The sequence below is a fragment of the Amphiura filiformis genome, chromosome 4, assembly GCF_039555335.1.
Source record: "Amphiura filiformis chromosome 4, Afil_fr2py, whole genome shotgun sequence".
NCBI classification, from domain to species: Eukaryota; Metazoa; Echinodermata; class Ophiuroidea; order Amphilepidida; family Amphiuridae; genus Amphiura; species Amphiura filiformis.
The window spans coordinates 61,883,411-61,909,993 of record NC_092631.1 but is presented as its reverse complement, the minus strand read 5'-3'; the positions used below and the strand labels follow the sequence as shown (position 1 = coordinate 61,909,993).

The following is a 26,583-nucleotide window of genomic DNA, read 5'->3' as shown; positions in this document are numbered from 1 at the left end:
ATGAGAAATTCTAATAAAAAATATAACTTCTAAAGCTGTTGATTGTATTTCAAGCTTTTTATTATTGTAACATAAACTTGCTGCAAAACATAATTTACCAAGAATATCAAATTGTACTAGGCTAAAATTGGTGGCAATATCAATTTCTATATTTGAATCCCAATTACCATCCGCTTAAGTTGTTTGCAACCAGTGTCGTCTGGCAGCCATCATGAAAATCAAGATTGCCTACATGCTGAATATAAAGGTTGTTCCAAAAGTCATTGGGCCTAAAGTGTGCTGAGGCTTGTGGATCAATGGCAAGGTGTTGTGCCTGTGCGTAGTGCACAGTGTCGATATAAGATCGTACCTTCGCCAAGATTTTGTACAACGTTATGTGTTTCAATGTTAACTTGCTCCAACCAAGATGGAAGATGCACTTGGCGCCAGCCTTCCAAGTACGATAGACTACTATTAAAGACCAGTGGCGGCGGAAGCAATCAAATTTAGGGGGTCGGGGGACGAGCATATTTTGTTCCAGTTTTGCTGGGTATTTGTTTTCAATTTCAGACTATTTTAACTGCAAATGAAGGTGTGTTCTGCTATTTGATGGGCCAGTGCGCGCGAAACGCATCATTGTGCAATTATACCCAATTTGAGCCCAAAACGCTCTGTTTTTTGTGCTAAAAAGTAAGATGAACAGGGCAATTATTGCTTTATTTTTTTTCTTCTATTATGATTTTTAGGGGCTCCCTTGCCAAACTGAAGGGGAGCGTGTACCCCCCCTTTCCGGCTCACCCCCCGCTTCCGCAGCCGATGCGTTAGACCTTTGGAGATCTCTTCTGGCATTGTCAGAAATTGCAGTTTTAGCCTAAACCTATTTACCACTTCCAAAATTGCAGATTCTTTCAACATGCTCACCAGTACCAATCAATGAGTTAAGGAGATGGTGGTACATATCACAACAGCAAATCCATCCCTTTGCAACTGGACTAAAACCTAATGCAAAAAGAGTGCCCAGATGGAAATGACTAGCCTAATGCAAATATATTACTATTATATAAATGTATTATTCTAGAGTGAAACCTGATAAGCAATGCTTAGCTGTAAGCATGTCTTAATAAGGTGTTCTGTACTCATATTCCAATGCCAAAAGAATCCCTAACATACTATGGTAAGGTTGTCTTACCACATATTGGATAACCTTGTTAATCAGATGTAAACGACTAGTCAAATGAAAAAAAGTTTTTCTAAACATTACATAACACAATCTAGATGGTAAGGTTATCTTTCCACATATTGGATAACCTTGTGCAATCAGATGTAAATGACTAGCGTAATGCAAATAGAGTTACCAACATATAAAACATAGTCTAGAGGGCAAAGTTGCCTTTCCAGAGTGAAACTGAAGAAGCAATGCTTAGCTGTGAAAACTGAAGAAGCAATGCTTAGCTGTAAGAATGTTTTGATAAGTTGTGTTACCTCTCGTTCGTATAATAATACATTACTAGCTCAATGTCATAAACAGTGATAACAGAATCCCCAACATTAGATGGCAAGGTTGTCTTAAAGAGTTTCCAAAATTAATTACTAATCATAATCTAGATGGTAAGGTTGTCTTTCCACATATTGGATAACCTTGTATAATCAGATATAAATGATTAGCTAAAAAAAGTTTCCAATACTCTAATATTACAAAACATAATCTAGATGGCAAGGTTGTTTTTCCACACATTGGATAAACTTGTAAGTCAGATGTAATAGACTAGCACAATGCAAAAGGAGTTCCCAGCATTACAAAACTTGATCTAGACGGCAAGGTTGTCTTTCCACACATTGGATAACATTGATTAATCAGATGGAAATGACTAGCCCAATGCAAAAAGAGTTCACAGCATTACAAAAAATAATCTGGATGGTAAGGTTTTCTTTCCACACATTGGATAACCTTGTTAAGGGAACTGGAATGAGCGTTTTGAGCGTTTCGACAGCATTGTTTGTGAGACATGAGAGCACATCAGACCTATCGAATTGCATTCTGAATACGAAGAATGTCTTTCTGATATCAAATAATTTTCATTTTATGAAATTCACGATATAATACAAATTTTATGACAAATTATTAAAATTTGATATTTTTCACATTTTGAGATATAATAGTCCTCGAAGTAAATTTTATAAATTTAATGATATAGTCTTAAAGTGTATGTAGCTGGGAGGAAAAGCCGACGATCAATTGAAAATTTTGACATTTCATATTGAAGATATGGATTTTTTCCCAAAAAGACCTAATTTGTTTTGGTGTTTTGGGGAAAAAATCCATATCTTCAATACGAAAGGTCAAAACTTTCAATTGATCGTCGGCTTTTCATCCCACCTACATACACTTTAGGTAGAAATCATCAAATTTATAAAGTTTACTTCGAGTACTGTTAAATATCAAAAATATCAATTTTTAATGATTTGCCATAAAATGTGTATTACATTGCGAATTTCAAAAAATCAAAATTATTTGATATCAGAAGGCCATTCTTCGTATTCAGAATGCAATTCGATATGTCTGATGTGCTCTAATGTCCCACAATAAATACTGTCCAAACGTTCATACCCCTTCCCTTAATCAAGATGTAAATGACTAGCTGAATGCAAAAGGAGTTCCCAGCATTACACAACTTGATCTAGATGGTAAGGTTATCTTTCCCCACATAGGATAACCTTGTGTAATCAGATGCAAATGACTTGCCCAATACAAATATATTACATGTATATGTATTATTCTAGGGTGAAACTGAAGAAGCAATGTTTAGCTGTAAGAATGTTTTGATAAGTTGTGTTACTCTCGTTCATATAATATATACATTACTAGCTCAATGTCATAAAAGTGATAACAGAGTCCCCAACATAAGATGGCAAGGTTGTCTTAAAAAGAGTTTCCAAAATTAATTACTAATCATAATCTAGATGGTAAGGTTGTCTTTCCACATATTGGATAACTAGCTTGTATAATCAGATATAAATGATTAGCTAAAAAAAGTTTCCAATACTATAATATTACAAAACATAATCTAGATGGCAAGGTTGTTTTTCCACACATTGGATACATGTAAAAAAAAAAAACAATGCAAAAAGAGTTCTCAGCATTACAAAACTTGATCTATATAGACGGTAAGGTTATCTTTCCACACAGATAACCTTGTTAATCAAATGCAAATGACTACCCTAGTGCAAAATGGAGTTCCCAACATTTTAAACATAATGTAGATGGCAAGGTTATCTTTCCACATATTGAATAACATTGTGTAACCAGATGGTATTAATGACTAGCGTAATGCAAATAGAGTTCCCAACTTTACATAACACAATCTAGATAGTAAGGTTGTCTTTCCACATATTGGATAACCTTGATGATCAGATGTAAATGACTAGCCCAGTGCAAATGATCTCCACACATTGGATAACTTTGATTAATCCGACGTGAATAACTAGCTTAATACAAAAGAGTTCCCAACATTACAAAACACAATCTAGATAGTAAGGTTGTCTTTTCACACATTGCATAACCTTGATTAATCAGATGCAAATAACTAGCCTAATGCAAATATATTACATGTATAAATGTATTATTCTAGGATGAAACTGAAGAAGCAATGTTTAGCTGTAAGAATGTTTTAATGTGGTACTCTCGTTCGTATAATATTATACATTACTAGCTCAATGTCATAAACAGTGATAACAGAATCCCAACATTAGATGGTAAGGTTGTCTTAAAGAGTTGGAAATGACTTTTCCAATACAAATATATTACATGTATATATGTATCATTCTAGGGTGAAACTGAAGAAGCAATGCTTAGCTGTAAGAATGTTTTGATAAGGTGTGTTACTCTCGTTCATATAATATATACATTACTAGCTCAATGTCATAAAAGTGATAACAGAGTCCCCAACATTAGGTGGCAAGGTTGTCTTAAAGAGTTTCCAAAATTAATTACTAATCATAATCTAGATGGTAAGGTTGTCTTTCCACACATTGGATGACCTTGTACAATCAGATGTAAATGATTTGCTAAATGCAAAAAAGTTTCCAATACTATAATATTACAAAATACAATCTAGATGGTAAGGTTGTTTTTCCACACATTGGATAAACCTGTTAGTCAGATGTAATAGGCTAGCACAATGCAAAAGGAGTTCCCAGCATTACAAAACTTGATCTGCACGGTAATGTTGTCTTTCCACACATTGGATAAACTTGATTAATCAGATGGAAATGACTAGCCCAATGTAAAAAGAGTTCACAGTATTACATAACACAAACCAGATGGTAAGGTTGTCTTTCCACACAATGGATTACCTTGTTTATAAATGACCACCCTAATGCAAAAGCAGTTCCAACATTATAAACATAATATCGATTGTAAGGTTATCTTTCCACATATTGGATAACATTGATTGATCAGAGGTAAATGACTAGCCCAATGCAAAAAGTGTTTCCAGCATTACAAAATGTAACCTAGGTTATCTTTCCACACATTGGATAACCAATGCAAAAGAAGTTTCCAACATTACGTAACACAATCTAGATGGCAAGGTTATCTTTCCACATATTGAATAACATTGTGTAACCAGATGGTATTAATGACTAGCGTAATGCAAATAGAGTTCCCAACTTTACATAACACAATCTAGATAGTAAGGTTGTCTTTCCGCATATTGGATAACCTCGATGATCAGATGTAAATGACTACCCCAGTGCAAATGATCTCCACACATTGGATAACTTTGATTAATCCGACGTGAATAACTAGCTTAATACAAAAAGAGTTCCTAACATTACAAAACATTATCTAGATAGTAAGGTTGTCTTTCCACACATTGGATGACCTTGATTAATCAGATGCAAATGACTAGCCTAATGCAAATATATTACATGTATAAATGAATTATTCTAGAAACTGAAGAAGCAATGCTTAGCTGTAAGAATGTTTTGATAAGTTGTGTTCGCACAATGTATACATCTCAGCATTATATACAAAACATGATTTACATGTTAAAGTTATCTTTCCACACATTGGATGACCTTGATTAATCAGATGTAAATGATTAGCTTACTGCAAAAAATTGTTTCCAGTATTACCAAACACAATCTAGATGGTAAGGTTGTCTTTCCACACATTGAATAACCTTGTAAGTCAGATGTAATAGACTAGCACAATGCAAAAGGAGTTCCCAGCATTACACAACTTGATCTAGATGGTAAGGTTATCTTTCCACACATAGGATAACCTTGTGTAATCAGATGCAAATGACTTGCCCAATACAAATATATTACATGTATATGTATTATTCTAGGGTGAAACTGAAGAAGCAATGTTTAGCTGTAAGAATGTTTTGATAAGTTGTGTTACTCTCGTTCGTATAATATATACATTACTAGCTCAATGTCATAAACAGTGATAACACTTTTCACACATTGCATAACCTTGATTAATCAGATGCAAATGACTTTCCCAATACAAATATATTACATGTGTAATTGTATTATTCTACGGTGAAACTGAAGAAGCAATGCTTATCTAAAAGAATGTTTTAATAAGGTATGTTACTCTCGTTCGTATAATATACATTACTAGCTCAATGTCCGAAAACAGTGATAACAGAGTCCCAACATTAGATGGCAAGGTTGACTTGAGTTTCCAAAATTAATTATTAATCACAATCTAGATGGTAAGGTTGTCTTTCCACATATTGGATAACCTTGTATATAATCAGATATAAATGATTAGCTAAAACAGTTCCCAATACTATAATATTACAAAACATAATCTAGATAGTAAGGTTGTTTTTCCACACATTGGATAAACTTGTAAGTCAGATGTAATAGACTAGCACGATGCAAAAGGAGTTCCCAGCATTACAAAATTTGATCTAGACGGTAAGGTTGTCTTTCCACACATTGGATAACATCGTTAATCATATGGAAATGACTTGCTCAATGCAAACAAAAGAAGAGAGCTCTTACATAACACAATCCAGCTGGATGGTAAGGTTATCTTTCCACACATTGGATAACCTTGATTAATCAGATGGAAATGACTAGCCCAATGCAAAAGGAGTCCCCAACATTCCATAACACAATCTAGATAGTAAGGTTGTCTTTCCACACATTGGATAAACTTGTTAATCAGATGGAAATGACTAGCCCAATGCAAAAAAGAATTCCCAGCATTACAAAACACACTCTAGATGGTAAGGGTGTATATCCACACATTGGATAACCTTGTGTGATCAGATATAAATGACTACCTTGTCAAATTCTTGGGAGTTCTTAAGAACTAATCTATTGCAACGTCATCTTATGATCTTAGAGCAATTACGAAATTTAGAGGTAAATATGTCACACTCTTTGTCCCAACATCACATCATGTAAATACTCATAAGCAAAATCTATTTTTGTCCTTTGCCAGCTCAACTCAAATTTTACCTGGAAAAAACTGTTCACAAGAATGCGTCCCCTTAAACTCCACAAAACGTCACCATTTCCAGATTGATTATACTTTTATTAGCATTAAACGTATGTTTAAATAAATCTACACACAACCATGCAAGTCACTTTAATGATAATTTTATAAGCACATTGCACGTTATAAACCACACACAATGCAAGTTCATGTTAAACTAAAAGCAACACGGCTTTTTATCGATATTCTAGCAATACGCAGCATCACCGTACCAGGAAAAGGCTATCTATAATAATCGCAGACAAAATATGCGACATATGTTGTAACGTTTATAATCATCAATCTTCTGCTAGCTACTATACGTAATCATTGTAATGTGCAATGTGTACGATAGGTCCAATAGACTAGGCAGATTGTATGGAAAATATACTAATTAGGTCACTCGCCAACCTACTCTTTGCTGTTTATTTCAATAAAGCATCGCATACATACACTGAGACTTATACATACATGATATATAGATAGGAACACCAGTTGCATGTTTCAACGCACGGATGGTTGCCTCCAACACAGACAACCAATCTGACATCCATAACTAATAGTCTCTTGACATTAGGTACAATCTGCATGATTGCTAAATTCCAGTCACGAGCGACTAATGAATGGAATTTAATAGCGATTTGGGTTTTAGAATGACGATTACTTTGTAAGGTTTACGGAGGTGAGTGACATTTAGCAAATGACATGAAATAGTCTAATTGATATTGGACTAATTAAAAAACAAAAACAAGAAATCGTATAATCGACAAATTTCAGTATTTATTGAACGAACAATGACATTAAGTAGATCCAGTTTCAAGTGCGTCAAATCGCTAAGAAGCCCTCAGGTAGAAGCTTACATCGACTACTTGAACATTCGTTATCCTAGTTCTTAGAGTACAAGGTACGTTGTGCTGATTGTTGGCTGACACGTTTCCCAGGCCCGACCAAATTCACTACTCACCACAGCCGATAGATAGAGTGTAAACATAATTCAGTATCGCATAATGTGTCGGTCGGCAATAAAGCAGCAAGTGTATTGCGTGGCAGTGCTTCATCATTATTATCACCGTGGTGCTCATCATTGATGTTTATTCCTACCTATCATGGATCAACGACTATTGAATCAGTCACCACAATACTTGCTTTATTATCATTACGAATACTTCATTTACCAATAATAACACTGTCGAGGAGTTAAGAAGTAATGCGATGATTCTGATTTAGCCGGGAGATATATCTTTTAAGCGAGTTTGCGGGAAAAAACAGCGTTGAGAGAGCAAACCCGCGCAGTGGGTTCATTACGTTGTCATAAAACAGTGTTTCAATCTGTTGGCTGCCGCGGTAAGGTATTGCCGTCGTCACGTGTATTTCTCCATATGAAATCTGCCATTACGATAAAGCAACGCTCTGTTAAGTCACCAAGCTAATGTTAACCCTACATGGGTTTGATTTTCTATTATGTAACGTCTCGAATTTGTCAACAGTTTTCATCATCTCTGGCTATTTCTATTCATCTCTTCTTGTATTTAGATAGCAATTGTTTAAAGTCGTTTTTAACACGGAGTATTATTTTGTAATTGAAATATCATCATGATTCTGTGGAGATACCTCTGCGTGATTTCCATTTGTAGTGGTTCATCTTTTGCGGCACCAACAGATTTCCATGGAAACGAAAATGGTGAGTTTATTTTCAGTGTTGTCTCGTTCTGAATATGATGATTGCAATGAGTGTTATAAGAGGTTTTGTTGATATTTACTTCCTTTGCACAAGCACACTGTTTACAACACAAGTCATAGAAGCCCGGCGAAGTCTATTTCTAACACACGGGTCCCTGCAATAATAATAATAATAACAATAATAATAAATAGACACGCGTACACGCATCCATCCACCCAATTGAATGCATTTCCCAAAACACCCCCTCTCCGCACAGTCCTTTCTTCCCCACTAAACACACCCATCACCACACAAACACATAATGTTTACAAATATAATTATTACGAATGGTAAGTAAATCGACATTCACTTTCAACCAATCAAGACCCTCGGATGACACCGTTTAATTAATTTTTAATTTTTAATTTTTAATTTATTTATTTATTTATTTATTTATTTATTTATTTATTTATTTATTTATTTATTTATTTATTTATTTATTTATTTATTTATTTATTTATTTATTTATTTATTTATTTATTTATTTATTTATTTATTTATTTATATGTGTCTATTATTGATCCAGACACAAGTTCATGTATTGAATTAAATTTATGTCCATTAGAATAATATTGATATGCGTAATGCCTATACATCATTTTCATCTGACTATACAAGTTTAGACAATGAGTGGAAAGACAACCTTATACCAGTTAGATTACGTTTCGTAATGTTGGGAAATCCTTTTGCTTTTAGGCTAGCCATTCACATCTGATTCACAAGGTTTTGCAATGTCTCGAAAGACATCCTTACCATCTAGATTATGTTGTGTAATGATGGGGACTCTTTTTGCATTGGGCTAGTCTGACTAACAAGTTCATCCAATGTGTGGAAAGATAATTTTACCACCTAGATTAGGTTTTGTAATGCTGGGAACTCTTTTTGCAATATGCTAGTCATTTCCATCTGATTAACACGGTTATCCAAGGTGTGGAAAGACAACCTTACTATTTTAGATAATGTTTTGTAATGTTGTGAACTCTTTTCGCAATATGCTAATCATTTCCATCTGATTAACAAGGTTTTCCAATGTGTGGAAAGACAACCTTATCATCTAGATTAAGTTTTGTAATGTTGTTAACTCTTTTTGCAATATGCTAGTCATTTCCATCTGATTAACACGGTTGTCCAATGTGTGGAAAGACAACCTTACTATTTTAGATGATATTTTGTAATGTTGGGAACTCTTTTTGCAATAGGCTAGTCATTTACATTTGAATAAATAAGGTTATACAATGTGTGGAAAGACAACCTTACCATCTAGATAATATTTTGTAATGTTGGAAACTCTTTTTGCAATAGGCTAGTCATTTCCATCTGATTAACACGGTTGTCCAATGTGTGGAAAGACAACCTTACTATTTTAGATGATATTTTGTAATGTTGTGAACTCGTTTTGCAATAGGCTAATCAGTTCCGTCTGATTAACACGGTTGTCCAATGTGTGGAAAGACAACCTTGCCATCTAGATAAAGTTTTGTAATGTTGTGAACTCTTTTTGCAATAGGCTAGTCATTTACATTTGAATAAATAATGTTATCCAATGTATGGAAAGACAACCTTACTATCTAGATAAAGTTTTGTAATGTTGGAAACTCTTTTTGCAATAGGCTAGTCATTTTATATCATGATTACAGTGACTTTAGGCGTGTGATAGTTTTTACTATCACATGGCATGAAAAGAAACCATGTGATATCATGATATAAAACAAATATTACATGCCAATATTCGTGTAATAGTAAAAATATATCATTTGGTCAAATTTTGACTGACCTATTCCACTCGGCTACGCCTCGTGAAATAGAAAAGTCAAAATTTGACCTCATGATATAGTTTGTACTATCACACTCATAGGCATGTAATATTTGTATACCATCTGATTAAAACGGTTGTCCAATGTGTGGAAAGATAACCTTACTATTGCAGCAAAGCATTGTTTGTACAGGTTTCACCTAGAACACATTTATACGGTCATGTAATGTATAATTGCATTTTTGTCTATCTTTATGAAGAACAATATCAAGCAACACGTATCTTTACATCTATCACACTTACCCAGTCCTACGCTTAGGAATAGACGAATATTACATTGGGTTTGAATTCGTAATGTTTTATTTTAAGCTTTCCTTTCACTCAGACTTGATAGACAAACGAGAAAGCAGTAATCAAATAAGCATTGATAGTTTAACCGACTGGAACATAGGGTACCTGCAGGTAATATGGGACCATTAAGGACGTTTAGCTTATTTGCATAAAAACTAAAGAAGATATGCCCACAAGAGATTGTTATGATGAACAACCTGTCCTTTAAGATTAATAAAACAGGCAATGTTACCTTGTTTTTATGTTTGTTTGGACGCTATGACGTCAAAATGACGTCATCGTCAAGTGTCCCATATTACCTGCATGTGCAGGTAATATGGGACACTGTGTTATCTCTATGGTGAAAATCAAAAAGTTCAGAAAATCACTCTTTTGTTCTAAAAACATTTTTGTTACATGATTTTGAATGTTAAATGCAAATTTCTACAAGAAAATTCAATTTTCTAAATAGTTTTACTTTTCGCATTGACAATGCACACAATTTCCTATGTGTCCCATATTACCTGCACCCATTCAGTTGAAAATCAGAGAAAATAATCATTTATAAAAGGAAAGTGCCACTTGTCAGTGGAATTTTACCTGCTGATAAGCTTAACCCATCACCTAAAGATCATAAAAAATGACAACTGCCCCCTCAGTACCAGAGTTTTTGGATACACAATCATAAAATGTGACGTCATTGATTTTATATCAGGCCAAAAAACGACATAATTTTTGGGCAATTTCACTCTTTTGGCATTGATTTCCAAGAGTTTGATACACAGACTCCAAAACTGCATGTCTAGAAGCACAATTGATGTCTCTAAACACTTAACAAATCAACTTAAAGTGTTTACCTTCTCTAAGCTACTTTTTGTTAAAATGAAAACAGGTGTCCCATATTACCTGCTGTCCCATATTACCTGCACCTACCCAAGGCATTCTATTTGCAAACACATGGTGATTACAGTGTGGTTGTAGCAGTCCAATTATCCTCCCTGCAATTATTGTGCTCTCGTATAAATACTATTTTAGTTTCTGTTATTTTTTATTCTATTCTATTATGATTCCTTAATCATTTTGCTCTTGAACATAAATGAATGTGTAAAATTTAAATTTTTGTTAGATATGTTTTTCTTACTATGTTCGCTAGTTCTCCCTTTTCATTTATTTTTATTAAATTATTTATTTGTTGTTTGCTCTGCTGAGGACACATAGTGCCAGCTAGTGCCAGTGCTTTGATAAATGCTGTTGTTGTGTACAAAATTTTTTTTTTTAAACAGTGTTGTTGAAACTGTTAAAGTGCAGCTGTTAGTGCTGCCTTTTTGTTATTGTTTTTGTCGCTTTTTTGTTGTTTACTATGTTTTGCTTAGTTTGGTTTATTAGCAAAATATATTTATTTATGCCAAGATTTATTATCGACATAATGATATGACCTGATCAGAAACATACAGTCTCTCTTACAGCTGAGCAAGGAATTGCATACCGTAGCCTTGCTTTAATATATACATTCAATTCTTGGGTTATCTGTGAACATGGTCAAGGCAATGTATAAACTCTTTAATTACGATAGAGATCCAAGGTAAAAGTCCTGAATGGTCGGTGCATACATATACGTCAGCTGTCAATTATGCCATACTGATAACGGTTGGGTAAAACTCTCGTTGTGACCATGCAGATACACGAGGGGCCGACAATAAATTCCCGCAACCATTATGTATCTCCACTCTGGTGTGACTCATGTAATATTTGTTTACAATAAAAACAAATATATACCGTTATCTTTCAAAACACAGATATATCAAAGTAATCGCATTTGCATAAAGTCGTTGCTATATGTACACTGAAAATTGTCAACATTAGCAGAAAAATCGAATTGTAGTAAAGGCATGTGTAATAATAATAAAATAAAAATAAACTTAAAATAAGGTAATCTAAATATATTAATTAACTTGACCATTGTGAAAGAAGAATTTTATCCATCAACAGATGAGGTAATTGACAGTCATTGAATCGCATCAAAAATAGACCTTTAAAAATACCAACATAAATGGTATGAAAGTCGTGAGTGAAGAGCACACAATTAATTAGGACGAAACAAGAATCAACAATATCACCAAAATGAACCAAAAGCAAATAAGATGTTTGGTATGATATGGGAGATTATAGTCAGTGCAATATAAATTGTTGCAATAAAAAATACGTTGATCGTATGCATGATTCAAAGTACCAAAATAATTTGAGGTTCAATCCAGAGCCTCTGTATGTGGGTGTTACTCTGATTACATAAATATGACCTTTTGAAAAGAATGGGTTCAATGCGAAAGAAATCTTTATGATTTCACCACGGATACCTCCTTTATGCTTTATACTTTTTGTGCAATCAGTTTTTATATTGAATTTATTTGTTTTTGGTATTAAATGAATTATTAATTTGATATTTGGTGCAATCGATTTTTTTAAATATTAATTATTAGCTATGATGGTACAAAGGTTGATTTATAGTGTTTTATCTTTTAATGCTTTTTGTGTCTCCCACGTAGGTCTATGTAATATCAAAGATACTAAAGTATCTTTGGTAATATCAATGGTATTTTATATACATGTTGTTGTATAGTTAAATTGTAATTTGAATTATTTGTATAAGCATTGTATCTAAATTTTAATTTTAATTTAATATTGTGTATTTGAATCAGAATGTATGTAGTATTTTAAAAACATTTTTGAGTAATTATATAAATGTTGTATTCTTCAAGGAAGAACAGATGATTAACTGTGTTTTCAACTGATTGAGTGTCCCGGGTTATAGAGAAATAATACAAACAAACAAACAAACAAACAAACAAACAAACAAACAAAAGCAAACCACCCTTTTTAATGATCAGTAGGTACCTAATCGAAACAGGTGGCATTTGTTCAAATTTGAAGTTGATTAATCTTGCTATCTCTTATTATGTAAAGAACAATGGAAGATACTCAAAAGTGTAGATATTCAACATGATCCGTCATCTTTGATTTAAAAAAAAGTTATATAGGTTACAAAAGAGCATAGCCTGTGTTATCGGACTACAATATTGCAAAAACGAGCCAGTTTCTATATACTTTTATTCTCGAGATATTTGGAATTATGTAAGAATACCACAATATTTTTCGTCACAAATCAGATAGTACCCATGCTTACTTCATTACGTAATCAAGTATTCAACATCGCTAATATACACTTGTCTTGAGAGAAAGGTGCAACCATCAAAGTCATGCTTGAGTGGTGATACAAATGGTTGAGGAAATTAATTGTCCGTCCCTCATAATTCATATAATCTGGGGTAGATGTGTGTAGGGGTGCGGTGGTAGATAGGGGTGGGGTGGGTTGGGTGCAGGGTGGATTTGTGGAGGTGGGCACTGGGCAGGGGTGTGTATATACGATACATCAAGTGCGTGTGCGTGCATCTTTGGGTTATGTACAGGTATAGCGGTGAATATGGGTGGTGAAAGAGGATGTTTAGGATGTGTTGAATACGAAACTATCCGAGTAAAATTGATAATTTATTTTTATACCATAGTTAGTTTATTTTTGTACCATAGTTAGTTTCATATCCCTTTCTTCTTTATTTTATTCTACTCTATTTCTCACAATAATATATTTTCTATCAAAGCTATTGAATATAAATAGCGATCTGATTTTGATGCGAATAGCAGGCAACACATGCATGTCAATTCTATGTACAGATGCAGTGATATATTTAGTTTGAATTCTATAATTATGTCTTTAATCAGCGACTGTCTACTATTGTCTGAAGTTTGACATTTACATTGCAGAGCTACGACAAAAGTCACTAGTTATTTATTCAATCCAATTTACTCAGAGACTTTCATTCTACAAAGTGGAATAAATTATATTGTTTGATTTAAACAAAACCAATTTGACGTGTTGAATTCGGGTTTTTATTTATTTATTTATTTATTTATTTATTTATTTATTTATTTATTTATTTATTTATTTATTTATTTATTTATTTTATCTATTTTTTTTTTTTTTATTGAATTTATTTATTTATTGTTTATTTATTTACTTATTCATCTATTTGTATTATTGTTTTGGTATGTACATATTACTGATCAGTAATCAAGATACTAGTTATGTTTTTCTTCATCACTGTTTTCATTATACTAATATCAAGATATATCGTTAGCATCAAAATTCATTTAAATAATGTTTTATTTTTAAAAAATGCTGGGAACACTAGGATCCACAAATTGCACAGTTCTTTAACCCCAATAAATGTGTACATTCATTGAATGACCTTTGAAAAATTGGGTACAAAAACTCATACTATGCAAGTTGAGATCAAATTATGCACTATGATTGTTTAATTGAGATTATTGAACAATGCCATTAGGTGAGGTCATTGTGGTCCATAGTGAAAGACAGTAAAACCAGAAGGTGACCTTTACTCAATTTAAAATGTAGTATATAAATGATTTATTACGAGTATATCAATTAATCGATGACGTAGGGCATGCTAAAAGGCAGTGTGTAAGAAATTAAGACATGTGATATTGCTTAGGACACCCGCTAATCCTTTCAAACACAATGCAGGTCTGGTCATTCACGTCTGATTATAAACGGTATCCAATGTATTGAAAGACCTAGATTAGGTTTTATAATGTTGTGAACTGTTTGTGCATTAGGCTAGTCATTTACCATCTGGTTAAACAGGGTTATCCAATGTGTGGAAAGACAACCTAACTATGTAGGTTATGTTGTGTAATGTTGGGAACTCTTTTTGCATTGAGCTAGTCCTTTCATCCGATTCACAAGAACATCCAATGTGTGGAATGACAACATTACTATCTAGATTGTTTTTGTTGGGAACTCTTTTTGTATTACGCTAGTCATTTACATCTGATGAATAAGGTTATCCAATGTGTGGAAAGATAACCTTACCATTTGATTATGTTTTGTAATGTTGGGAACTCTTTTTTCATTAGGGTAGTCATTTACACCTGGTTATCAAGGACATCCAATGTGTGGAAAGACACCCTTTCTATCTAGATTATGTTGTGTAATGCTGGGAACACCTTTTGCATTAAGCTAGTCACTTTCATCTGATTCACAAGAAAATCTAATGTGTAGGAAAAACATTACTATCAAGATTGTTTGTGTTGGGAACTATTTTTGTATTGCGCTAGTCATTTACATCGGATGATGAATAAGGTTGTCCAATGTTTAGAAAGACAACTTTACCATCTAGATTATGTTATTTAATTTGGGGAACTCTTTTGCATTGGGCTAGTCATTTCCATCTGATTAACAAGGACATCCAATCTGTAGACACATTACCTTACCATCTAGATTGTTTGAAAAGACAACCTCACCATCTAAATTATGTTTTATAATGTTGTAAACTCGTTTTGCATTGGGCTAGTCATTTCTATCTGATTCATCAAGGTTATCCAAAGTGTGGAAAGACAACATTACAATATAGATTGTATGTTGTAATGTTGGGACCTCTTCATTTGCATCTGATTTGTAAGTCTGACTAGTATGTTTATCCAAAGTGTGGAAATACAACCCTACTATCTCGATTATGTTTTTTTAATTTTTGGAACTCTTTTTGCATTGAGCTTATTGAACTGATTATACAAGGTTATTCAATGTGCAGAAAGACAACCTTAGCTAACCTTACCATCTAGATTATGGTTTGTAATTCTGCGAACTCTCTTTGCATTAGGCTAATCATTTACATCTGAGTCACAAGGTTATCCATGCAATGTATGGAAAGACAACCTTAACAGCTAGATTATGTTTTGTAATGTTGGGAACTCTTTTACCACTGTTTATGACGTTAGACTAGACACACGAAACCCTTACAAATTACATAATTTAAACATACATAAACATGATAAATGAGGAAAAAACACTTCATTAAAAGCATAGAATATCAAATTTCACCCTAGAATACTACATATGTATATACATGATCGGAGTTTCAAGAAAAAAAGAACTTGCACAGTCCTACATTTAGGAAGAGACGACTTGCATCGTGTTTGAATTCGTAATGTTTTATTTTAAGCTTTCCTTTCACTCAGACTTGATAGACAAACGAGAAAGCAGTAATCAAATAAGCATTGATAGTTTAACCGACTGGAACATACGGCATTCTATTTGCAAACACATGGTGATTACAGTGTGGTTGTAGCAGTCCAATTATCCTCCCTGCCATTATTGTGCTCTCGTATATATTAAATATTTAGATTCTGTTTTTTTATTTTATTCTATTCTATTATGATTCCTCTATCAATTTGCTCTTGAACATTAATGAATGTATAAAATTTAAATTTTTGTTACATATGTTTTTCTGACTATGTTTGCTAGTTCTCCCTTTTCGTTTATTTTTATTAAATTATTTATTTGTTGTTTGCTCTGCTGAGAACACATAGTGCCAGCTAGTACCAGTGCTTTAATAAATACTGTTGTTGTGTACAAAATATCAAAAACAGTGTTGTTGAAAATGTTAAAGTGCAGCTGTTTGTGTTGCCTTTTTGTTATTGTTTTTGTTGTTGTCGCTTTTTTGTTGTTTACTGATGTTTTGCTTAGTTTGGTTTATTAGCAAAATATATTTATTTATGCCAAGATTTATTATCGACATAATAATATGACCTGACCAGAACCATACAATCTCTCTTAAATAGCTGAGCAAGGAATTGCATACCGTATAGTCTTGGTTTAATATATACATTCAATTCTCCGGTTATCTGTGAACATGGTCAAGGCAATGTATTACTCTTTAATTACGATAGAGATCCAAGGTAAAAGTCCTGAATGGTCGGTGCATACATATACGTCAGCTGTGAATTATGCCATACTGATAACGGTTGGGTAAAACTCTCGTTGTGACCATGCAGATACACGAGGGGCCGACAATAAATTCCCGCAACCATTATGTATCTCCACTCTGGGGTGACTCATGTAACATTTGTTTACATAAAAACAAATATATCTCAAAACACAGATATATCAGAGTAATCGCATTTGCATAAAGTCATTGCTATATGTACACTGAAAATTATCAACATTGGCAGAAAACCCGAATCGCAGTAAAGTCACGTGTAATAATAATAAAATTAAAATAAACTAAAAGTAAGGTAATCTGAATATATTAATTAACTTGACCATTGTGAAAGAAGAAGTGTATCCATCAACAGATGAGGTAATTGACAGTCATTGAATCGCATCAAAAATAGGCCTTTAAAAAATACCAACATAAATGGTATGAAAGTCGTGAGTGAAGAGCACACAATTAATTAGGACGAAACAAGAATCAACAATATCACCAAAATGAACCAAAAGCAAATAAGATGATTGGTATGATATGGGAGATTATAGTCAGTGCAATAAAATTGTTGCAATAAAAAAATCCGTTGATCGTATGCATGATTCAAAGTACCAAAATAATTTCAGGTTCAATCCAGAGCCTCTGTATGTGGGTGTTACTCTGATTATATAAATATGACCTTTTGAAAAGAATGGGTTCAATGCGAAAGAAATCTTTATGATTTCACCACTGGTACCTCCTTTATGCTTTATACTTTTTGTGCAATCAGTTTTTATATTGAATTTATTTGTTTTTGGTATTAAATTAATTATTAATTTGATATTTGGTGCAATCGAATTTTTTAAATATTAATTATTAGCTATGATGGTACAAAGGTTGATTTTTAGTGCTTAATCTTTTAATGCTTTTTGTGTCTCCCACGTAGGTCTATGTAATATCAAAGAAACTAAAGTATCTTTGGTAATATCAATGGTATTTTATATACATGTTGTTGTATAGTCAAATTGTAATTTGAATTATTTGTATAAGCATTGTATCTAAATTTTAATATTGTGTATTTGAATCAGAATGTATGTAGTATTTTAAAACATTTTTGAGTAATTATATAAATGTTGTATTCCTCAAGGAAGAACAGATGATTAATTGTGTTTTCAACTGATTGAGTGTCCCAGGTTATAGAGAAATAAAACAAACAAACAAACAAAAGCAAACCACCCTTTTTAATGATCAGTAGGTACCTAATCGAAACAGGTACCATTTGTTCAAATTTGATGTTGATTAATCTTCCTATCTCTTATTATGTAAAGAACAATGGAAGATACTCAAAAGCGTAGATATTCAACATGATCCGTCATCTTTGATTTAAAAACAATTATATAGGTTACAAAGAGCATAGCCTGTGTTATCGGACTACAAAATTGCAGAAACGAGCCAGTTTCTATACTTTTATTCTCGAGATATTTGGAATTATGTAACAATACCTTAATTTTCTCCACTATCTTTCACCACAAATCAGATAGTACCCATGCTTACCTTATTACGTAATCAAGTATTCAACATCGCTAATACACACTTGTCTTGAGAGAGAAAGGTGCAACCATCTAAGTCATGCTTGAGTGGTGATACAAATGGTTGAGGGAATTTATTGTCCGTCCCCCATATGCCTTCATATAATTTGGGGTAGATGTGTGTAGGGGTGCGGCGGAGATAGGGGTGGGGTGGGTTGGGTGCAGGGTGGATTTGTGGGGGTTGGCAGGGGTGTGTATATACGATACATCAAGTGCGTGTGCGTGCATCTTTGGGTTATGTACAGGTATAGCGGTGAATATGGGTGGTGAAAGAGGATGTTTAGGATGTGTTTGAATATAAAACTATCCGAGTATAATTGATAATTTATTTTTATACCATAGTTAGTTTATTTTTGTACCATAGTTAGTTTATTTTTGTACCATAGTTAGTTTCATAGCCCCTTTCTTGTATTTTATTCTACTCTATTTCTCACAATAATATATTTTCTATCAAAGCTATTGAATATAAATAGCTATCTGATTTTGATGTGAATAGCAGGCAACACATGCATGTCAATTCTATGTACAGATGCAGTGATATATTTAGTTTTTCTATAATTATGTATTTAATCAGCGACTGTCTACTATTGTCTGAAGTTTGACATTTACATTGCAGAGCTACGACAAAAGTCACTAGTTATTTATTCAATCCAATTTTGTCACTCCACACAGTATGTATACCTATAATTTACTCAGAGACTTTCATTCTACAAAGTGGAATAAATTATATTGTATGCTTTAAACAAAACCAATTTGACTTGTTGAATTCGGGTTTCTATTCATTTATTTATTTATTTATTTATTTATTTATTTATTTATTTATTTATTTATTTATTTATTTATCTATTTTTTTAAATTATTTTTTTTATATTGAATTTATTTATTTATTGTTTATTTATTTACTTATTCATATATTTGTATTATTGTTTTGGTATGTACATATTACTGATCAGTAATCAAGACACAACGTTATGTATTTCTTCATCACTGTTTTCATTATAATAATATCAAGATATATCATTGGCATCAAAATTCATTTGAACAATGTTTTACTAGTATTTAAAAAAATGCTGGAAACACTAGGATCCACAACATGCACAGTTCTTTAACCCCAATACATTTGTACATTCATTGAATGACCTTTGAAAATTTGGGTAAAAAAATCATCCTCTGCAAGTTTATGTCAAATTTTGCACTATGATTGTTTAATTGAGATTATTGAACTATGCATGCCATTGGGATGAGGCCATTGTGGTCCATAGTGAAAGACAGTAAAGCCAGAAGATGACCTTTCCTCAATTTAAAATGACATGAAATAAATGATTTATTACGAGTATATGAATTAATCGATGACGTAGGGTATGCTAAAAGGCAGTGTGTAAGAAATTAAGACATGTGATATTGCTTAGGACACCCGCTAATCCTTTCAAACACAATGCAGGTCTGGTCATTCACGTCTGATTATAAACGGTATCCAATGTATGGAAAGACCTAGGTTAGGTTTTGTAAGGTTGTGAACTGTTTGTGTATTAGGCTAGTCATTTACCATCTGGTTAAACAGGGTTATCCAATGTGTGGAAAGACAACCTAACTATCTAGGTTATGTTGTGTAATGTTTTTGCATTGAGCTAGTCCTTTCATCCGATTCACAAGAACATCCAATGTGTGGAAAGACAACATTACTATCTAGATTGTTTTTGTTGTGTTGGGAACTCTTTTTGTTTTAAGCTAGTCATTTACATCTGATTAACATGGTTGTCCAATGTGTGGAAAGACAACATTACTATCTAGATTGTTTTTGTTGGGAACTCTCTTTGTATTACGCTAGTCATTTACATCTGATGAATAAGGTTGTCCAATGTGTAGAAAGAAAACCTGACCATTTGATTATGTTTTGTAATGTTGGGAACTCTTTTTCATTAGGCTAGTCACTTACACCTGGTTATCAAGGTTATCCAATGTGTGGAAAGACATCCTTTCTATCTAGATTATGTTGTGTAATGCTGGGAACACCTTTTGGCAGGTTTATGCAGGAACTAAATACCAACAATTACTAAATGTTTATACTAGGATTTGGGCAAGTAGCCTTGTCCTTACATATCACTATGTCCTTTTAGATGGCCAGGACCTTGGTGAGTTGGACAATTTTATTATCATGGATTAAAGAGGTACCAGCACATCTGGATTTATTCATAAAATGTTACACAAGCTTAGCATTTTAGAGCAGAACATAATCCATGATAATAAAATTGTCCAACTCACCAAGATCCTGACCATCTAAAAGAACATAGTGATATGTAAGGACAAGGTTACTTGCCCAAAACCTAGTATAAGCATTTAGTAATTGTTGGTATTTAGTTCCTGCATAAACCTGCCAGTTGACCAGGCCAACGATATGGCAAGCCAAGGGGGCCAAAAGCGTGGAACAGCTACGCGTAGCTTCTTTCTCGTTACGAGCAGCTGTTTGACCAATCAAAATAGTCAAATTTAATCACGTGGTTGGGTCGTTAGCTGCGCGTAGTATAGTTATAGGTATCCTCTTTCACAATTATTATCTTGTAATTAATTTACGGAATTAGCATAGATAACGAACGGGTAAAGGAGGCCAAATCACAGCACGTGTCAAGAGAACATGTTGCTAATGCCTGGCTAAAATGACACAAAGCATAGGCTATTTATTTAGTGTTTCCAAGTTTACACCGTGTTTAATAGCAAGTAACTTTATACTCGGGCTGTATTAGCGGTGCAGGGGATATGAAGGTCAAACAACAACTACCGTACTGATGTAAAGCGCTGTGTAAAGCATAGACTGTAGAGAGAAAAAAAGTCTATGTGTAAATGGAAAGCGATATCACATGCCACTGTGTAAATATGGAGAGAGTAAAATGGGTCATAATTTTTTCGGAACGGGGGGGGTTCCTAAATTTACAAAAAGTCGGCGTCAATAAATTGCGGCCCTCACTATTTCGGCATCATAATGTTATGACCCCCGACTCCCACAACCGATACACCTTACCCCCCTAGACAGGCTAAAATTGTATTGAAATCAGTTTTTTGAATACAATAAACACACTTATCTGTAGTCATCTTGTGACTCCCTACATTTTGTCATTATCAATTTATGACCCCCTCCCCCTTATAAAAAAAAAAAAAAAAGTATGACCCCCTATATTTGGGATCCCCTTCCGAAGAAAATGATAGCCCCTAAATATAGAACAATCATCATTCTGTTCAGATATTACTTTAATAGCACCTATACCATTTTTTGCTGATATACTACAGATATTTTCATTTACAAAATTAACAACGTAATATTTGTGAGAGAGGATGTTTACATCAGCTCCACGTGTTTAAAACCGCGAATCTGATTGGTTAATAAGCTGCACGTAACGAGAAAGAAGCTGCGCGTAGCTAGTCCCACGTTCTGAGCCGCTTAGCTTGCCATAAACGACGGTGGACCTTTAAGCTAGTCACTTTCATCTGATTCACAAGAAAATCTAATGTGTAGGAAAGACGACATTACTATCAAGATTCTTTTTGTTGGGAACTATTTTTGTATTGTGCTAGTCATTTACATCGGATGAATAAGGTTGTCCAATGTTTTGAAAGACAACTTTACCATCTAGATTATGTTATTTAATTTTGGGAACTCTTTTACACTGTGCTAGTCATTTCCATATGATTAACAAGGACATCCAATCTGTAGACACATTACATTACCATCTAGATTGTTTGAAAAGACAACCTCACCATCTAAATTATGTTTTGTAATGTTATAAACTCGTTTTGCATTGGGCTAGTCATTTCTATCTGATTCATCAAGATTATCCAAAGTGTGGAAAGACAACATTACAATATATATTGTATGTTGTAATGTTGGGACCTCTTCATTTGCATCTGATTTGTAAGTCTGACTAGTATGTTTATCCAATGTGTGGAAAGACAACCCTACTATCTCCATTATGTTTTTTTTTAATTAATTTTTGGAGCTCTTTTTGCATTGAGCTTGTCATTTACAATTGATTATACAAGGTTATTCAATATGAAGAAAGACAACCTTAGCTAACCTTACCATCTAGATTCTGCGAACTCTCTTTGCATTAGGCTAATCATTTACATCTGAGTCACAAGGTTATCCATGCAATGTATGGAAAGCCAAACCTTAACAGCTAGATTATGTTTTGTAATGTTGGGAACTCTTTTACCACTGTTTATAGCGTTAGACTAGACACACGAAACCCTTACAAATTACATAATTTAAACATACATAAAATGGAAAAAACACTTCATTAAAAGTATTGTATATCAAATTTCACCCTAGAATACTACATATGTATACGTGATCGGAGTTTCAAGAAAAAATAACTTGCACAGTCCTACATTTAGGAAGAGAGGAATTGCAGTGTGTTTGAATTCGTAATGTTTTATTTTAAGCTTTCCTTTCACTCAGACTTGATAGACAAACGAGAAAGCAGTAATCAAATAAGCATTGATAGTTTAACCGACTGGAACATACGGCATTCTATTTACAAACACATGGTGATTACTGTGTGGTTGTAGCAGTCCAATTATCCTCCCTGCCATTATTGTGCTGTCGTATATTATTAAATATTTAGTTTCTGTTATTTTATATTCTATTCTGTTACGATTCCTTTGTCATTTGCTTCTCGAAGTTAAAGGCATTATGTAAAATTCGAATTTTGGATGTTTTATTATTTTGGATTATGTTCGTTAATTCTTCCATTTTTGTTTTGTTTCCGCCTCTTATAGTTGTTATTCTTCTTTTTCCTCTGCTGAGGACACAAAGTGCCAGCTATTGATCAGCGCTTTTATGAATTCTTTTGTTTTGTACAAAAATGTTAAAGGGCTATTCTTGTTCCTGTTTTTGTTGTTGTTTAGGGTTTACTATGTTTTCTTTTGTTTTCTTTGTCGCTTTTTAGTAGCAAATTGTCATGATGTTAACATACGGTAAACAAATAAGGTCTGATAGGGGTCATGCAGTCTCTCTCAGCGGAGAAAGGGTTGTATACTATAGTCTTACATTATACATACATTTAATTCTTCGGCTATCTGTGAACATGGTCAAGCCAATATATATACTCTTAAATTACCACAGAGATCCAAGGTGAAAGTCCTGAATGGTCAGTACATAAATTTATCTCAGCTGTCAATTATATCATACTGATAATAGTTTGTAAAACCGTTTGTTGTAACCATGCCGATATATGCCTTCATGTACTTGGGGAGTAGGGGCGCGTACGTAGGTGGGGGAGGGGGAGGATTGGTGTGTGGAGTAGATATCAGGAGGTGTATGTGGGTGTGTGTATATGATTCAATGTTTCAAACAATCGAATAGCCAAAACTGCAATTATGCTTCCCTTTGGTCTAGTTGTCTCATCCGATACTCCAAAACATATCAAAATTACAGATTTTTACACCTAAAACTTCAAGTGCAACAACAATCTGCATGAATAGACCTAGCAGAAAGCCACATCGTGATTTTCACTGAGGGATTTACGAAACATTTTTGGACCTGTAGGTATAATGCTAATGGTGATCAAATTGATCTACAAGCTCTGTTGTTTTAATTTTACCATACTATCATTTCTAAAAATTGACCCGAGTTGATAATAGCTTTTTAAAAATTTGTACCCAATTGTTAACGTGAAATAACTTTAACTTTAAAGTTAAGTAAATGCACATTTAATATTTGCTGCGGATAATATATCTATACGTATATACAATAAAATACATAAAACAGCGTAATTATGTTATAACAGCATGATTTATTACTCGGAGTTTCACGCCTAAAACGGCGATCATCAGATAAATAGCTGAACACGTATATACATAGCTGAATACGTATATACATGTTGCTTATTTAAAAGCAAAGCTATCTGACAAAAAAAAAAGAGCTTACCTGTGTATTGGTTTGAATTTTTGTATCAAATGAGCTCCATCTTGACAACTTTCTCGAATCAATGGTTATGACCTTGAAAATCATATGTCAACATATTATTATGGGCATCGAATATAAGTATATTATCAAAATTCAAGTGTTCAACCAAACCCTGCCGAAGCTGCATGTGGATGAACATAAATTAAAAAAATATTATCATGGACTCGCAACTACCTTTCGCGCAATGCGTTTTGTAGATTGCGTTTGATATGACACCAAATGGCCTTAGGACGTATGACCTAAATGAGTCGGGCATAGTTAACATTCAATACAGCTTCTTCTTATCTACAAAATATTCGAATACAGTGTTGTTGACATTAGCTATCTAGGCACGTTCAATGAATTCAACTGTGCTTATACATTTTACAGTACAAGAGAATAAAAATATATAAAAGCAGCACAAAATCCTAACCTGCATCAACATGTTGACGAAAGATTATGCACATACAATTGAGAAAATCCTCGTCATGCACTTTAGATTCATCTGACAGCTAGGGTTCTATTCTAATTGTTCAGGCATATTGCTCTTTGGTTTATCACTTCATAACCCGTATGGCACAGTTAAATATGTGTGCATATGTGCCTTTGTGTACATCGTGATTATATAATCAGCAAATTCCCTTGAAATATTTATAAAATTTAACATAAGTGTCATCTTTTATTAAATATATGACAAGTACATTTTTTATAAATAGACTCACGTAAAATACTAACATTCCCAACATGACAACCGCTTGATCTGCGATGCAAAAAGACAAATAATGTTATAGACTGATATGGTAGGAGATAATTGGCTTTTAAAAATAGAATGATAACATAAAACTCTAATAATGACCTTGAAATATTTCAAATATACTTTGTTGGTATTTTGTATGAATAATTAATACGTCATATTTTATGTCAATCCTCTGGAGTTTACAATGCACACCATGATTTTTTGTTTGTTTATAATACCTTATACAGTCAGCTACCTGCACAACCGATTCTTTTGTTCTGCAAGGCTCACTCAGTCATTTAATGAGGCAATACAAACGATCGAAATTGGTGTTGAAATGAGCAAAATTTTGAGTTACACCTTTTCAGTGTAAAAATTTTTTTCTCAGCCAAATGAAAAGCAATAATTTTCATTTTTTCAGTAAATGGCTGGAAAAACTATAATGCTTGATACTGATTTTTTTTTAAATCCTGGTGTTAAACTTAGGCCTGAAATTCAGTCATTTAGTGTAAGATATTCGATTTTTATAGGCTTCAGCTCGGCCCGCGAGCTTTTTCTTGGATCAACCTTTTAGCTTTTCAAAGTAATATAGTTCGCTAATGAAGGATTTTCCCCAACTTTCTAAAGCACATCACCGTGAGCTATATATCATAGTTTTGTCAGAATTTCCGTTTTGATTTCACCATCTTTCACTGTCGGCTGAAAAAATTTCTAAATCAACACGTGAAATCTAAAGGCTAGTACTAGCATTGTGGATCGATATCCCTGGGTTTAATAGGAATACCGGCATGGCTATAGTGTTGCCAGAATTTCAATATAGCAAAGAAATTCCCAGACCTATAGCGCTCCTACTGATCATGTTTAACCAGAACACCCAATTGGGGATTTAATCGCTGGTCGGGCAATTTGCTTTCAATGAAAAATTGACCTGGATAACAACAAAGGAAATATCGACTATTTCAGCTGGTTGCTCTCGAGATAAAAGTACTCACCATTGCCTACTTTTACTTAGTTTGACATTTTCGGACCATGAATGGAAAAAGGGTAAAACAAAAACGGAAATTCTGACAAAACTATAACATATAGACCCACACGATGTGCTTTACAGAGGTGGGAAATATCTTTCTTTAGCAAACTATGTTAGTTTGAGACGCTAAAACATGAATTCCGTAAAAAGCTCGCAGGCGAATTCAAGGCCTATAAAAATCAAAAATATCACACTAA

The 26,583-nt window shown here is 33.4% G+C and overlaps 1 protein-coding gene across 2 annotated transcripts in view; it reads left to right on the top strand.

Annotated features, from left to right (window-relative positions):
- Window positions 1-7,315: 7,315 nt before the first annotated feature.
- LOC140151169 (zinc metalloproteinase-disintegrin-like batroxstatin-1) overlaps window positions 7,316-26,583 on the top strand; it is a 100,683-nt gene continuing 81,415 nt past the window's right edge. For both annotated transcript variants that reach the window (XM_072173391.1, XM_072173390.1), the window contains exon 1: window positions 7,316-8,159. In XM_072173391.1, the coding sequence (XP_072029492.1) occupies window positions 8,072-8,159 (88 nt within the window). In that variant the 5' untranslated portion in view covers window positions 7,316-8,071. The remainder of the gene's footprint in view (window positions 8,160-26,583) is intronic.